Source organism: Antrostomus carolinensis, unplaced genomic scaffold, assembly GCF_000700745.2.
Source record: "Antrostomus carolinensis isolate BGI_N321 unplaced genomic scaffold, ASM70074v2 scaffold21823, whole genome shotgun sequence".
Taxonomy (NCBI): Eukaryota; Metazoa; Chordata; class Aves; order Caprimulgiformes; family Caprimulgidae; genus Antrostomus; species Antrostomus carolinensis.
Window position 1 is genome coordinate 1761 of NW_010306192.1, and position 15836 is coordinate 17596.

At 54.7% G+C, this 15836-nt stretch overlaps 1 protein-coding gene across 1 annotated transcript in view; it reads right to left on the reverse strand.

Moving 5' to 3' along the window:
• Positions 1-15836, reverse strand: part of LOC104522689 (A disintegrin and metalloproteinase with thrombospondin motifs 10) — a gene marked incomplete at both ends in the record, with an annotated part of 25369 nt that overhangs the window by 1390 nt on the left and 8143 nt on the right. Inside the window, 10 exons of the mRNA XM_010165054.1 lie at positions 970-1174; positions 1972-2101; positions 3069-3195; positions 3611-3774; positions 5684-5764; positions 6307-6430; positions 7741-7874; positions 13488-13590; positions 14743-14806; positions 15536-15681. Coding sequence (XP_010163356.1) covers positions 970-1174; positions 1972-2101; positions 3069-3195; positions 3611-3774; positions 5684-5764; positions 6307-6430; positions 7741-7874; positions 13488-13590; positions 14743-14806; positions 15536-15681 — 1278 coding nt within the window. The remainder of the gene's footprint in view (positions 1-969; positions 1175-1971; positions 2102-3068; positions 3196-3610; positions 3775-5683; positions 5765-6306; positions 6431-7740; positions 7875-13487; positions 13591-14742; positions 14807-15535; positions 15682-15836) is intronic.

Consider the following 15836-nt stretch of genomic DNA (forward strand, 5'->3'; position numbering starts at 1 on the left):
CCTCTCTCCACCCTCCTCCAAGGGACTTGCACAGAGCCACAAGGTCTCCCCTCAGCCTCCTTTTCTCCAGGCTCAACAACCCCAGTTCCCTCAGCCATGAACTCATCACACTTTTGCTCCAGACCCTTCCCCAGCTCTGTTGCCCTTCTCTGGACAGGCTCCAGCACCTCCATGTCTTTCTTGGAGTCAGGGGCCCAACTCTGAACCCAGCACTCAAGGTGCAGCCTCACCAGTGCCCAGTGCAGGGGTGAGAGAACTTCCCTGGTCCTACTGGGATTTTACACATCACGCTCTCCATGGCCAGCAGCCACTACCGATGCTCTGGCCTAGTGACTGTGCTGGTTTTGACTGGGATAGAGTAAATTTTTTCCACAGCAGCTGGTATGGGGCCGTGCTTTGGATTTGTGCTGAGAACAGCGTTGATAATCCAGGGATGCTGATGTTATTGCTGAGCAGGGCTCACACAGTCAAGGCCTTTTCTACTTCTCACCCCACCCCACCAGCGAGTAGGCTGGGGCTGCACAAGCAGTTTGGAGGGGACACAGCCAGGACAGCTGACCCCAACTGACCACAGGGATATTCCACACCATATGACACCACAGTCAGCAATAAAAGCTTGGGAAGAAGAAGGAAGTGAGGGGATGTTTGGAGTTATGGTGGTTTGTCTTCCCAAGTACCTGTCACACACAATGGAGCTCGGCTTTCCCACCTGCCGAGGGGACCAGCTCCTTCTTTTGCTTTGTTGCCATGCATGGCTTTCACTTCACCTATTCAGTTGCCTTTATCTCAAACCAGGAGTTTTCTCACTTGGACCCTTCCGATTCTCTCCCCCATCCCACTGTGAGGGCAGTGAGCGAGCAGCTGTGTGGTGCTTAGTTGCCAGCTGGGGTTAAACCACAACATTGACACTCTCCTTGTAAGGACCAGTGAGGACCATCAGTGAGGTGAGGGCTGATGTTAAGCACGTACCTCAGACCAGTCCAGGGCAACCCACTCTGGAGGGCACGTCTGGTTATTGCAAGGCTCAAGCATCTTTGGCCGTGGATGGGTGCAAGAAGCATCATCCAAGGTCTTCTCCTCAGTAGCAGAGATCTTACGCTTGCAGAAGACGTTGCGTGTGCGGACACCTTCGTTGCAACTTCGGCTGCATTCAGACCAGTTCCCAATCACCCAGCTGGAGACAAGCAAAACAGCAAAGCTTGCGAGGGGCACGGTGGTCCATGCTTGTCCCCATACTCCTGCAACACATCCCTATTCCTACTCTGGCCACAGCCTCCCAGGCAGCTGTGGTTGAACCATAGAGTTCCTCCACATCTCCCTTTCCCCTTCGAGAAGGGCCAGGGCCAGCCAGGGAGAGGCTGGGACATCTTCTGAGGGACTGCACTGAGGATCTGCCCTGCATCAAAGGACCAGCTGGGGAGGGCTCCTTTCTGCAGGTCACACAGCAGCACAGGGAGGAGGTCACACTACAGAGACCATCCTCAGCCAACACACCATGTTCCTCTCGCTGTGCAAGGCATGGTGTAGCCTTGTGCCCAGAGCACTCTGACAGAGACAAGTTTCTGCTCCTGGCGTGGCCACTGCCCCTTCCCTGTAGTGATGGAAGTGTTGAAGGCCAGGTTGGATGAGGCTTTGAGCAACCTGGTCTAGTGGAAGGTGTCCCTGCTGCTGGCAGGGGGGTTGGAACTGGATGAGCTTTAAGGTCCCTTCCAACCCCAACCAGTCTGGGATCTGATGATTCTACACACTTTGGCTGTGGATGTTGCACCCTGTACTGCGCTCATGATGGGGTCCAGAGGAGAAACCAACCCTCCCTTCCCAGACAGAGCTGCTCCAGCCAGGTAGTGTCACCTCTGGGTACTGTGGTGGGGACTCTGACCTGGGAATGGCAGACACGGGGGGATTTCACCCTCCTCCACACTGGCTTTTCCACCCACGCTCCCTCCATCTGCTCCAAGCTACAATACTCACGCCGGGGGACACGGTTCGGTGTTGCACGGCCTCTGCCGCTCTGGCATTTTGGTTTCAGGGCTACAGAAATGGTTGAAGACAGTGGAGCCATCAGAGAGTTTCTTGCATATCACAGATTGGATCTGGCTGCCTGCCGAGAAAAAGAAGCAAGTGGGAAAGAGAAGAAGGCCCTGAAGCTCACACAGAGCCAGGCTGCAGGTACGAGCCCACAGATCTGCTCCCACGTGGGCAATGGGACAGAACAACCACTTGTCTCTGCACCTCATCAAGCCTGAACCTACTTCTCTGTTCATAAGCAAGACCTCCTCTGCCTCTAACACCTCCAGGAAAAAATGGATGAGGTGAAGGCTCATCAACCAGGGCAAGACCTGGCAGAATTTGCAGAGGATGGAGGATCAAAGCGTTCCAAGGATCTGGTGCTCAAAGAAACCTGTTCTAACCTTGGTCTTGTGTCACTTTCTGGGCAGCACTGGGAGGAATAGCTGGAACAAGAGGGGACAGGGGACAACACTTTGTCAAAGCTTAGCACACAAGACCAGGTCAGGGCCCTCAGCTTTAAACTGGGAACATTATTAAGCTTTGCTTTTGGAACTGCCTCTCTCTTCTTCTGAATACCAGCTCAGTCACTGGTGGACAGGTTCTCCAGAGCCATGAGATGTGGCACAAACCTTTGTGTCCAACCCCATGGGACAATCCCCAAGGGATTCAGGGGAAGCATCAGAGGGGTTTTAGTTCACAGACATGTAGATCTAAATGCCAGAGGAGCTGTTGCCATCAGCCACCCTGTCCTGGAGTGCACAAGTAAATTAATGTCAAGCACATCATGCCACCTTCCATCACCTCTGCCACCTACACCTGTGGTCCAGCTGAAGAACAGCACCCAGGTTGTCTGCCCTGATGCTCGGTCACACTGTCACCAGCTTGTGTGTGGCTGAGAACAAGGTGGGAATATGTAGAAACCTGGGAGCTCCTTGAGAGCAAAGCCGATGTGAACATCCGTGCGCCGTCTCATGTGGCCCAGATACAGTGTGTGGGTGTCACAGGGGTGCAGACATGTGTGTGTCCCCCTCCCCAGCCAACATGGGGTCAAACCTCACCCCCTGCACACAGCACTGAGCATTTGGTCCACGGGGTGTAGTGCCAGGAATACTGGTTCGAGGTGTCCCTGCCAATGGGTGCGTTGAACTTGTAGCGGATCCCCTGCAGCTCTGTCCGCACAAGGACCTGCAGAGAAAGGCACCATCGAGGTGTCAGTGCTACCAAAATCCAACATGGTTGTGACCATCTGGATGGTGTCCCACAACCTCATTGTGCTCTTTAAAATCCAGAGCAGCTGAAATCTTTCCCCCGCCCTTCCCTTTCCAGTTCCTTCCAGCATTGACATGGCAGCCACCAGTGATGACAGTGGAGCAGCCATGAAGGTGACACGATCAGAGAACCAACTCCCATGCACTTAAAGATTGAATTGTTCCAAAGCTTGGCAGATTAGAGGTGGAAACATGAGAATTTAGCCCAATTTACCACTGATCTCTGTGCCACCGGACAGCAAGGACAGGGGTTGATTAGCTCCAAACCCACGTAGTCACATGAAGGTCTATTTAGCCCAGCCCAGTGGGTATGAAGGAACCATGTTACCAACCATGACAAAGAGGGTGATGTTGGTGGGTCCCAAGGCCTCCAGGGATTCAGGTTCCTCTGGGGATCTCCTGTAGTGGAACGTTGTGCCTGCGATGTCAAAGCGGCGCGGAGGGTCGATGGAGAGCTTCCCATTGATGTAATACTCGCCGCTCTCCCCTCTCAGCGCTGCAAGGACAGGGGAGCAAGGGTTGGAAAGACTCAACACACCTGAATCCAGATTTGGCTGGGTGCTTCTCACCTGCCAGGCTCAGAGCAATGCTACAATGGAAGGTCAATGTCACCAGCCTCCTTCTACAGGGTGGGAATAAGTGGGGAAAATAAAGCCTGGGTCAGGGTGACACAGAAAGTCACTCGCAGAGGTGGGACTGATGTACCCATTGTCCTGTCTCATCCTGTCCACCACCTCACTGCAGAGGGATGAAGCTGTGAGAAGCTCAGCCAGCTGCCTCGGGCTGGTGATGGGGACACTTGGCAGTGTGACAAGCTGTGACCGTGAAATCAGACTCAAATCCAAGCTGTGCAAACTGGTTCTTGGCTGCTTGGGGCTACTGGAGGATGCTGGTCCCCAGGAGCTTGGCTGTGCTTGCCCAAGCGAGTCACTAGAGGGGGATCAGCTCGCTCATTCCCACATTCCCACGCTCTCCCTGCTTCCCTCTGCCACCAACACCACGCTGGCACCCAGCTCTGTGTCGCTCCTGCCCTCGCTGCTGGCAACGACCTCATTGCCGTGATGCTCTGGAGTGGGGTGAGGAGGATGCTTCGTATCGATGCTTCCTCCACACCCACTGGGATGCAGGGACAGATCCTGGACTGGGACAGACTGGTGGCAGATAAGTGATACAAGCTTGGGTTGTGCCTCCAGTGCACAGAAACCCAGTCTGGATGGACACGAGGTGTCCCCAGTGTACATGGGCCAGGCAGGGAGGGGTGTCAGCATCTCCAAACCCAGCAAAGAGAGCTGGCCTGGAGGGATGCTCCCAGGAGAGCCCTGCTGAGACCTTCCACCAGTGCTGGCATCTGGGCAGGCTCCTGCTCCTGAAAAGCCACTGTGGAGGCAGCCAGCCAGCAGTGAGCACCTCTGCCCACCCCTCCGTGAGCACTGCCCATGGCTTGGAGGACAGAGAGAGAAGACATGGGTAAAGAAACCAGCCCGTTGTAAAAGTGAGCTGGAAAATGAATCACAGAATCCCAGACTGGTTTGGGCTGGGAGGGACCTTAAAGCTCATCCAGTCCCAACCCCCCTGCCAGCAGCAGGGACACCTTCCACTAGACCAGGTTGCTCAAAGCCTCATCCAACCTGGCCGAGAACACTTCCAGGGAGGAGCAGCCACAGCTTCTCTGGCCAACCTGGGACACTGTCTCACCACCCTCACACCAAAGAATTTCTTCCTCACATCTCATCTCCATCTCCCCTCTGCCAGTTTCAAGCCATCACCCCTTGTTCTGTCACTCCCTGCCCTTGGCCAAAGTCCCTCCCCAGCCTTCCTGGAGCCCCTTCAGGTACTGGGAGGCCACTAGAAGGTCTCCCTGGAGCCTTCTCTTCTCCAGGCTGAACAGCCCCAACTCTCTCAGCCTGTCCTCACAGCAGAGCTGCTCCAGCCCTCGCATCATCCTCGTGGCCTCCTCTGGACTCGTTCTAACTGGTCCATGTCTTTCTTGTGTTGGGGGCTTCAACACAAGAAAGAAGACCAAGGATAACATGAGCAGGTCTATTTTTAATCCCCAGCCCAACACGCTGGTGGAGGGGGGAAGGCCAAGGTGCCACAGACAGCCCCAGGAATGGTGGGGTGTGGGGTTTGCTCAGGGTGATGCTGCTGAACAGGGAGTGCAGGACAGAGGCAGCACCATCGTAATACAGAGGCTGTGTGGGTCACACCGATACGGACACACTGCCCTGGCAGCAGACCCTGTTGCCTTCCTCTGCCTGTGACCCCAAGCTGGGACCCCCAGCCCATACTCTGCTGCAGTGGGAGGTTTTCTTTGCTGAGCCTTTCCCACACCCTGTTAACTGCAGGGAAATGGCAGAGCAAGGGGTGTCTGGCTGGGATTTTGGTATCCCCCAGCCCCATCTCACCTAGGTAGTTGATGGAGAGGTTCAGCTCTCGGATGTCAATGTGGACGGAGCCCTTGGGAATCTGGATCACCTCCTCGTAACCTGTGAGATAACCCAGGGCCAGTGAGCAGTGACGTTCATCCTCCAAACCTGGAGCCAACCCTGCCCTGGGTGCCACCCTGTTACCCCTGGGTGAACACTCCACGAGGTGCTGGCAGTGCAGAGATGTTCCTTCAGCCACCCACTGCCATTAAATGGACGAAGCACTATGGCCACCAGGACAGTGGCTTCCTTGCTTCGCAGCGTGGGCTCTTGCCATGGGACTGGCCATGCCAGGGAGGTCCTGTGGAGCTGGGATCTCCATGAGCATCTCCACAGCCTGGCTTGAGGGCAGCTGAGCTGGGGAGGAGGGAAGGAGCTTGGTGCTCTGTGTCAGGGACGTGGGTGCCAGCGGTGGCTGGGGCACAGCTCGGTTGGTGACCAGGAGCAGTTTGCTCCCTGCTTGCAGCCTGGTCCCACCCTTTGGGGTGTTTTTTTGGGATATGTCCCTGCCTGTCCTGTGTGTCTCCAGGAGTGGGTGAGGTCGAGGAGGGACTCGAGGGTGGGCGACACTGGCTGCACTTGCCAGGTCACTTCCTCCCTACCTCCCTCTGGCAGGGACTGGTTGAAGATGCCCTCAATGGTCTCACAGGAGCTGCCATCTCCTCCACACACACGACATTTGTCTTCCTTTGAGTCGGAGCCCAGGACACGGTCACAGCCCACATGCTGGAGGAAGAAGCAGCAGGGAATTAGCTGTCCTGGTGGGACCTTGTCCTCCCCACACCTGACCTGTAGCACCCAAGGGAGCCCATCCCAGTGCTCCACCTCACTCCCCTCTATCGCACCGTACACCAGGCAGTGCTCAGCAATGTCACCTCTGCCCAGCCCCATCTTTCTCCCACCTCTCTGCGGGGACAGCCCCTGGGGGGGGTCTCTCTCTGAGGCTGGGGGTGGGCACAGGCAGAAATCCTGTGAGCGTGGGATAAGGCAGAGGTGAGGGTGCCTGTGTTGAGCCCAAGGAGACCTGTATCCCTGCAGCACCAGCATCACGGCAGCAAGCCCATGTGAAGCCTCCAGGTCTGCCACACTACCACAGCACATGGGTCAGCAAGTGGGTCACCAGCACGGCTGTGGCTACCTGTGGTGCCATCTACCTTTTGTATCACACGTTTTCAGCCCCACAGAGACAAAAAAAAGATCCCAGAGATACAGGAAGGGAGGCAGACAGAGCTGCAGAGGGAGCCTGTCTGCTGGGGAACATTCACCACTCACACAGCATCACAGAATCACAGAATGTTGGGGATTGGAAGGGACCTCGAAAGATCATCCAGTCCAACCCCCCTGCCAGAGCAGGAACCTCAATGAGATCACACAGGAAGGCGTCCAGGCGGGTTTTGAATGTCTCCAGAGAAGGAGACTCCACACCCTCCCTGGGCAGCCTGTCCCAGGGCTCCGTCACCCTCACTGGAAAGAAGTTTCTTCTCAAGTTGAAGCAGAACCTCCTGTGTTCCAGCTCACACCCACTGCCCCTTGTCCTACCATTGGGCATCACTGAGAAGAGCCTGGCTCCATCCTCCTGACATTCACCCTTTACATATTTATAAACATTAATGAGGTCACCCCTCAGTCTCCTCTTCTCCAAGCTAAAGAGCCCCAGCTCCCTCAGCCTTTCCTCAGCAGGGAGATGCTCCACTCCCTTCATCATCTTGGTGGCTCTGTGCTGGACTCTCTCCAGCAGTTCCCTGTCCTTCCTGAACTGTGGGGCCCAGAACTGGACACAATATTTCAGATGTGGCCTCACCAGGGCAGAGTAGCCCTCCAGATCCCAATTCAAGGGAAATATCAAGTTCCTGGGGCTACATCAGCCCCATGACTAACACAATGTGGCACCAACGGAGAGCGGATGGCACAAGCCCGGAGGTGGATGTGCTCCTGCTCCCAGAGTGGACCCGGGTGCCCAGGTCCACGTGGGCATCGCTGCCGGGGGGTCTGTCCTTGTCTCCCCATCCCAAGCTTGTCCCAGACCCTGGCAGCACCTTGCACTCCCCATTGACACAGATGTCATTGGAGTCCTGCCGGCACGGTGTCCCGTCCACCACGGCTGCGGCTCGTTCTGTGTAGAAGTTGAAACCCTCGGCCAGGCAGTTGAGGGAACAGGCTTTCACACCTCCTGGGAGAGAAGCAGAGGTTCAAATGATGCCACCAAGGAAAGAGAGTAAAGACATGGAGAGCCAGGCTGGATAACAAAGGCTGTACGTGATGGGGAAGGAAACAAACTGACTTGTTCTTATTTGGTGTCGGTCACTCCTGGGTCTCCTGGTACCTTGTTACAAGGGCTGTTGACACCTTTGTGCTCATTTTACAGACAGGGAAACTGAGGCAGCAGCTCTTAAGCAACTTATCCAAAGTTTTTCAGCTACTAGACCAGAGCAACCAAGTTTTTCAGCTCCTAGATCAGTTACTAGGCCAGAGCAACCATTTCTTTCTGTTCAAAGCTGGTGGACAGTGAGACCTTCATAGCAAAGATGATGACAGCAATATGAGGACGAAGGGGAAGGGTGCTCAAGTTATAGCTAAAATACCCAATTCCCAACACCCCTTGCCAAAGAACCGCCTAAGGAACTGAAATCTGCAGAACTTGGAACTTGATGCAGCACATCAAAGGGCCAGATGGACGGGAGGGGTGGCCCAGATGTGCCTGGAGCACCCAAACACAGCTGGGGGAAAAAAAAAGAGCAAAGCCAGGAGAGGGAGGAACAGGAGGAGACACGAGAGGGGAATTCAGCAGCTTGGAGGCATGCTGTTGAGCAGGATGCCTGGGCAAACCCCTAGAGAAGACACTTGATCAACACTCCTTCTGGAGAGCCAAGCCCCTCTGCAGCACCCCAGGCTCTCCCCAGCCTGGTGAGGGAGCTCCAGGGCCACCAAAGGGGACAGTGCAGACATGACCCCAAAAACTCACAGCCATCTACCCATGGCATGCCTAGACCTCAGGTCTGCCCAGCCAGACCTCAGGTGCAAAATATCACCAGCAAGATAAGAAAACACAAGTCACAAGGGACCTACGCTGGCTGTGGGACCTCCCAGTTTGGAGAGGCTGTGCCATCAAACCCAACCAGCAACCACATACCCCACACATGTCCCACCAGCTGGGGAGAGGGGCTTGTGCTGGCCCTACCTGAGGTGTGTCTGTGATTTGGCCAGTGCTTGCTGGCTTGGGAGCATCTCTGCTGCTGGTGGCCTCACTCCAAGCAGCACAGCCATGTGCTCCATCACCTGTGTGGGACCCTCTGTCCCTGCCAGCGTGTGGCTCTCTGAGACCACGCTCTCCCCTGCTGTCACTGGAGTGCGGGGCACACCGTGCAATGAAGCAGAGCTAAGAAATCATAGAATCATAGAATGGTTTGGGTTGGAAAGGACCTTAAAGATCATCTAGTTGATGATCATTTTCAATGATCATAATTTTTGTTGTGGACAGGGTTGTCAACCACTAGATCAGGTTGCCCAGGGCTCCATCCAACCTGGCCTTCAACACTTCCAGGGAGGAGCAGCCACAGCTTCTCTGGGTAACCTGGGCCAGTGTCTCACCACCCTCTGGGTGAAAAACTTCCTCCTAATATTCAACCTAAATCTTCCCTCTCTTCATTTAAAACCACGTTCCCTTGTCCTATCACTATCTGTCACTCTCCCTCCAGTTTCTAAGCTCCCTTCAGGTACTGGAAGGCTGCAGTGAGGTCTCCCTGAAGCCTTCTCTTCTCCAAGCTAATCAAGCCCAGCTCCCTCACCCTTTCTTCATTAGAGGGGTGCTCCAGCCCTCTCATCATCTTCCTGGCTCTCCTCTGGACCCGCTCCAACAACTCAACATCTTTCTTGTGCTGGGGACTCCAGGTGGGACCTCACAAGGGCAGAGTAGAGGGTGACAATCCCCTCCCTCACCCTGCTGCCCACCTCTCTTTTGATGCAGCCGGAAATAGTCAGAAACTTGGGTTTCCCTTTCAGGGCTCTCAGATGGGTTTGCTGAGCTCTCCTCATGTACTTCCTCTTCCCTTCCTTGTCTCCAGCTACAAGAGACCCACTGCAGTCACCTTGCAGTTCCCTGGGAGCTGGTTTCCACCTTGCTCCCAGCTCTGGCTCCATTTTAGTAGGTGAATGTTACTAACTGAGTGGGAAACGAGCAGCAGAGAAGATCACACAACCCTGAAGAGCACAGGGTCTGCCAAAAAACGCTGTGCACCCCCAAGAGCCAAACCCCCCAGCCATGTGTTGACCCACAGAGCCACCCATCCTTCTCCTTGGGCTGAGTAGTCCAAGGTGAACAACAGCAGATCTGCTGTGGGTATTCCTTTTAATATTGAATATGGCTATTAAAATAGTATAGAACATTTTCAGTTGCCTCGGAGGATGTTTTGTTCCTCCTGCCTGCCCCGTCCCATGGAGGAATTAAAGCTCTTTATACAATTTCTGATGAGCAATCTCCTGTTTTCTGCAAGCTCCTGCTCCTCCCCATCCCTCTCCCAACCCCGTGAGCTGCTCCCTTGGCTTTTCCATCCGCCAAGAGCAAAATGAATAACGAAGCGAATAAAGCAAAATAAACAAACAATGAAAGCTGCATTCCACGAGGTATCTGCTGACTCTTGAACTCTGAAAGCCTGAGCTCAGCTCTTCTCCATGTCTCGAGATCTCAGGGTCTGGGTTCCAGGATGGTTATAAATCAGCGCCAGGAAAACACGCTGTACCGGCCTCGTGCAAAACCCGACCTCAACCTGCCACTGACCCGGCGGCTGGAGTCAGGCTTTGAGCTCCTTCCCTTCCCAAATTCCCTGTGGGATCACTGCTCTCCACTATCCAAGCCAGTGAGGTTCTCCTTGTCTTCAGGGTGGGGAGCTCCATACCTGAGATATTTCCTCAACCCACCGTGGGGCTGATGTCTGATGGGTAAAGGGCAGAGGCACCCCGGTACCACCGCACCCTTCGGCACAGGGGGGGCTCAAGGGTGCAGCGCCAAAGGCAGCGGCTGAGCTGAGCAGGAGAAGAGGCTCCTGCTCTGAAGAAGGTGGTGAGCAGCTCCCAGAATGGGGACATATGCCCAAAAGCAACCTGAAGAGCAGATACGCTACCAGCTGGAGGGCAGAGTGCCTGGGGACAATGAGGACAAGCTCATCAACAAGGATGGATCCTGGGGGTCTGCTTGTAGCAGTGAGGAGGGAGGGACTGACACCCACCACCCCAGAGCTCTTTGGGTACCACTGAAGAGCCCAGGAGGGAGTGAGGGAGATGATGGCCAACCCTCACTGCCCCCCTGATGCTGGGGTAGAGGGGCCCTGCTAGCACAGGGGCTGCAAGGGGAAAACACGGGTCCTGAGAGCAAAACACATGCAACAAGGGGAAGGTGACGGGGGCCATTCCCCAGGGGTCTGATCTACAGATCTACAACATGGAGGAGAGGGTGGAGGTGCAAGGGATGCTCCCCACCTCCCCCACACATGTACCTCTGACACCCAAACGACACCGAGTATCACAAAATCCCACAAGCAAGTGAAGAGGCTGAAGTCATAGAATCCCAGACTGGTTTGGGTTGGAAAGGGCCTTCAAAGACCATCTCCCCCAACTCCTCCTGCCAGCAGCAGGGACACCTTCCACTAGACCAGGTTGCTCAAAGCCTCATCCAACCTGGCCGAGAACACTTCCAGGGAGGAGCAGCCACAGCTTCTCTGGACACCTTGTTCCAGCATCTCACCCCCCACATTGTACACTTTCACATCCTTTTGTCCACTCTAAACCTCCCCTCTTTCAGTTCAAGACTGTTGCCCCTTGTCCTCTCACTACAGGCCCTGGTGAAAAGTCTCTCTCAATCTTTTTTATAAGCCCCCTTTATATATTGAATGGTTGCAATCAGGTCTCCCCAACCTTTCCAAGCACCCAGACTTGGGCAAAGAAGTCTGTGGTTGGCCAGGAACAGTGATGACATCTTACCACCTCCACGGTCCCAACTGATCTGAGGGTCCAGTGTGGACAGCCCAGGCCATGAAGAGCTAATCCTGCTAATCCCATCAGGAATCACCTGCTGACAGGTCCCAGGAGGGTGTCAGCACCCATGATGTCTTGAGAGCTGGGAGATGGGTGCTCTCATGGCCAGAGCCTTGGCTCCCAGAACATGCTGAGGAGCTGCAGTTTCCAAGCACCTCTCTACTCATGTGAACGTGCCTCAGTTTCCCTGAGGGCCACTGCAGAGGATGATACTGATACCCTTTGATGTTGAATAAACAGAATATAACTGCTAAAGCACACAGCTCCTCACAACTGTTACCCACAGCCAACATGAGCCAGGGAGCTCCCAGATGCCTTCAAGACACGATTGTGCCAACACTCCCTGGGAAGGGGACGGGGTTCATCACCTTATTTTATGGAAGAGGAAGCTGAAGCAAAGAGAGAGGAAGGGGCTTTTTTGGAAAGCCAAAGCAAAAAATCAGTGTCAGGGTCAGATTTCAAGGGCCCATGTTCAACTGGTCAACTGTCCCCTGGACTCAAACCACTGCACCAGATCTGGAGAAGAGAGAGGTCTAAGCGAGGGCAGATCCAGCCTGCGGGGCTGTCTCCCACCTTGGCATTCATTTAGGTCTCTGTGGGACTTACTGCTTTGTCATTTTATTAAGTTTTTATTGATCCATCCCCTGCAGCCTCAGCACATCTGCTCCAGCTGCAGGAGCCCCGCTGGGAGGTGGTGCTTATTTACACAGCTGCGAAGGATTTCCCCACTCAAGTTCATTAACTACATGAAGGAGACGCGCTGTTCTTTCTCATTATTAAAAAGACTGCTGCCCACAGAGGCCTCCTCCTGCCCTCCTCTCCTCACTAGACACTTCTGCAGGACACAGGAGGACTGACCTTGGGAAGAAGGAAGCGCTGCTCTTTGGAGGATCACAGAATCACAGAATGTCAGGGATTGGAAGGTACCTCAAAAGATCATCCAGTCCAACCCCCCTGCCAGAGCAGGAACCTCAATGAGATCACACAGGAAGGTGTCCAGGTGGGTTTGAATGTCTCCAGAGAAGGAGACTCCACACCCTCCCTGGCCAGCCTGTCCCAGGGCTCTGTCACCCTCACCATAAAGAAGTTTCTTCTCAAGCTGAAGCAGAACCTCCTGTGTTCCAGCTCACACCCATTGCCCCTTGTCCTACCATTGGGCATCACTGAGAAGAGCCTGGCTCCATCCTCCTGACATTCGCCCTTTACATATTTATAAACATTAATGAGGTCACCCCTCAGTCTCCTCTTCTCCAACCAGTTCACATCCCTTCCACCCATGCAGGAGCTGGAAGCTTTACCTGCCTGCACAGGGAGGGTTGCCTTGTCCTCCCCATCAGGTACCACATTAACAACTCCCTTCTCTTGTCTGTCTTCCTCTTTGCTCCTTCAGCAGTTAAGGAAACAGACTTGAGGAAAGAAGCTCAACAGCTCTGATGTTACTGGAATGGTTTCTGGCACAGCAATGAAGTTCAAGGGCAATGACACAGGGGTAAGTGACTCAGGATGGAGTCACAGCAGGACAGTCATGGGACAGCTGCCTGGAGGGATCTGCAGTCACATGAGGGGGAGGGAATACACCCCAGGAATGCAGGGTGGGCAGCCTGTGGGACCTGGGCTAGTGGAGATGGTGACTAATTGCCCACCAGACCACTTGGACCATGAGACCTGTCCATGCAGAGAATAAGTGAGAGCAAAGCACGGCCCCGCTCCAGTTCTGCCTGAGCCCAGGGATGCTGAGCCCAGTCCCAGCACTCACCTCCACGGTACGTTTTCCAGGTGTAGTACTTCCCTCGGAAGGGGACGTTGTCAAACTCAGCACACTGCAGCTCTCGGAAGTCCTGGGAGCCGGGTGGACAGTCCTGTGGCCACACAAACAGTGATCAGAGCATGAGTGGGACCAGCCTGCCTCATCTGAGGGCAGGGGCTGCTACGGGGCTCCCAGATGCACCTAACGCCAGCGCTTCAAGGAGATGGACACCAGCCCTGACAACTGGACAGGAGGAGCATCCTTCCTGCAAAGCTAGACCTTATCTGAAGACTAATGGCATGAGCCTTTGGGCCTCAGCTGGTCGGTCTGTGGGTGCAACACTTGCTTTTGCGAGCTGTCTACAACTACCTGAAAGGAGGTAGTAGTGAGGTGGGTGCGTGTGTCTCTTCTCCCAGGTAACTGGTGATAGAACAAGAGGAAATGGCCTCAAGTTGCACCAGGGGAGGTTCAGATTGGATATCAGGAAATACTTCTTCACTGAAAGGGTTCTCAGGCATTGGAATGGGCTGTCTAGGGAGGTGGGTGAGTCACCATCCCTGGAGGTGTTTAAGAGATGAGTAGATGGGGTGCTCAGAGATCTGGTTTAGTAGTGGAGAGGGACGGTTGGACCCGATGATCTCAAAGGTCTTTTCCAAACAAACGATTCTATGATTCAATCTTTTAAAAGCAAAGTGCAGAGCCCAGGGGAAGCAATGGGGAGCTATTTTCCTCACCACCAGCCTGTGGATGTTAAAAGCTACCATGGTCCAAAGCTTCATTGAACTTCCCTGCAGCACAGTCGTTTCTCTGCTCCCCTTGAGGTGTAACCTGGGAGCAAGGTGCTACACCACGTTTCATGAGCTGCTCTCACCTGACCAGGCCCTGCACTTGCAGCACGTGAGAGGCAGTCACTGTCATATCAGTGCTGGAAGCCTCTGATCTCTCCTCCTTTGCCTTGTTATCTTTTCAGGTCCCTTCTTGATGCCAAAACCCCTCAGGTATGTACCGCCCACCCACCCTCTGAGCCAGCTCGCAGCCGGTGCAGGTGTGCACCATCCCGCTTGGCTCTCCCCATCATGGGATCGCTGCCAGCACAGCGTGGTTCACCCCCACCCAGCCACCTCCTCCTCCCGTGGGTCCCACAGCTGCATATGACACCCCACATCCACGCACAGAGGACTCATCCCCACACAGAGCTGCCAGCCCCACCAGCAAACCCCGTGAGCCCAGCGCTGCTCCTCTCCCCGCGCCTGGCAGGACTCACGTCGGTGTTGCAGGACCGGTACCGCTTCCGCTCTCCCAGGCAGTACTTTCCTCCGATCGTGGGCCTGTCAAACCAGGAATGAGATGGGAGAAGCAGCTTAGGGCACTGAGCTGTGTTTGTGACAGGCAGCTGCCCCAAGTTTGCAGGATCACCATGGCTTTTCCCAACCCTGTTCTGCTGCAAGGACGGATCCTGCCTGGAGGGGCTACTGCAGAAGGGCAGTTCCCCAGCAGACCTCTCATCCTCAGCTGCAAGTGCACAGCACTGCCCCCCCCTTTGAAAACATTAATATATTTAAGTGAAAAGCCATCAACTAAGATACAAAACCAAAACTAAAACTCCAAACTTTACTCTGAGGAAAGCCCCACTGCTTCTTCCTCAACTTCTGAGCACTTAACAAGTTGCCTAGAGAGGTTGTTTTGCCTCCATCCCTGGGAGATATTCAAAAGCCATCTAGACATGGTCCTATGTAGACTGCTCTAGGTGACCCTGCTTGAGCAGGGGGGTTGGATAAGATGACCTTCAGAGGTCCCTTCCAACCTCAACTATTCTGACTAAGTTATACAAGTGGCTTTGGGTTTGTGGCTGCAGACCCAACACCAAAGCAAGAGCACCAAGCTGCTGTGAAAGCAGGACACGGGATTTGTGTGCAGGAGCCAAGACCCTCCCAGGAACTGAGCACAGAACTGCAGGGACACCTGGCTGCTCCCTTCCCCATTGACCCAAACAGTGATGCCACACATCCAGGACAAGGCAGGGCCACGCTGACACGGCCACGCACACGGACACCTACCGTGGGCTGTCGCAATGGCGAATGGATGACGATACGCCTCCGCCACACGTCCTGCTGCACTCTCCCCAGGATGACCAGGCTCCCCAGGCACCATCCACACCCTCCGGCCGGGTGCCGAAAGGCACACACTCCCTCTTGTAGCACCACTGTGGAGAGACAGAAGTTCCAGACAAACTGAAGGAAAAACTTCTCCACTGTGAGGGTGTTGGAGCCCTGGGACAGGCTGCCCAGAGAGGGTGTGGAGTCTCCATCTCTGGAGATGTTCAAACCCACCTGGACACTTTCCTGTGCAACCTGGTGT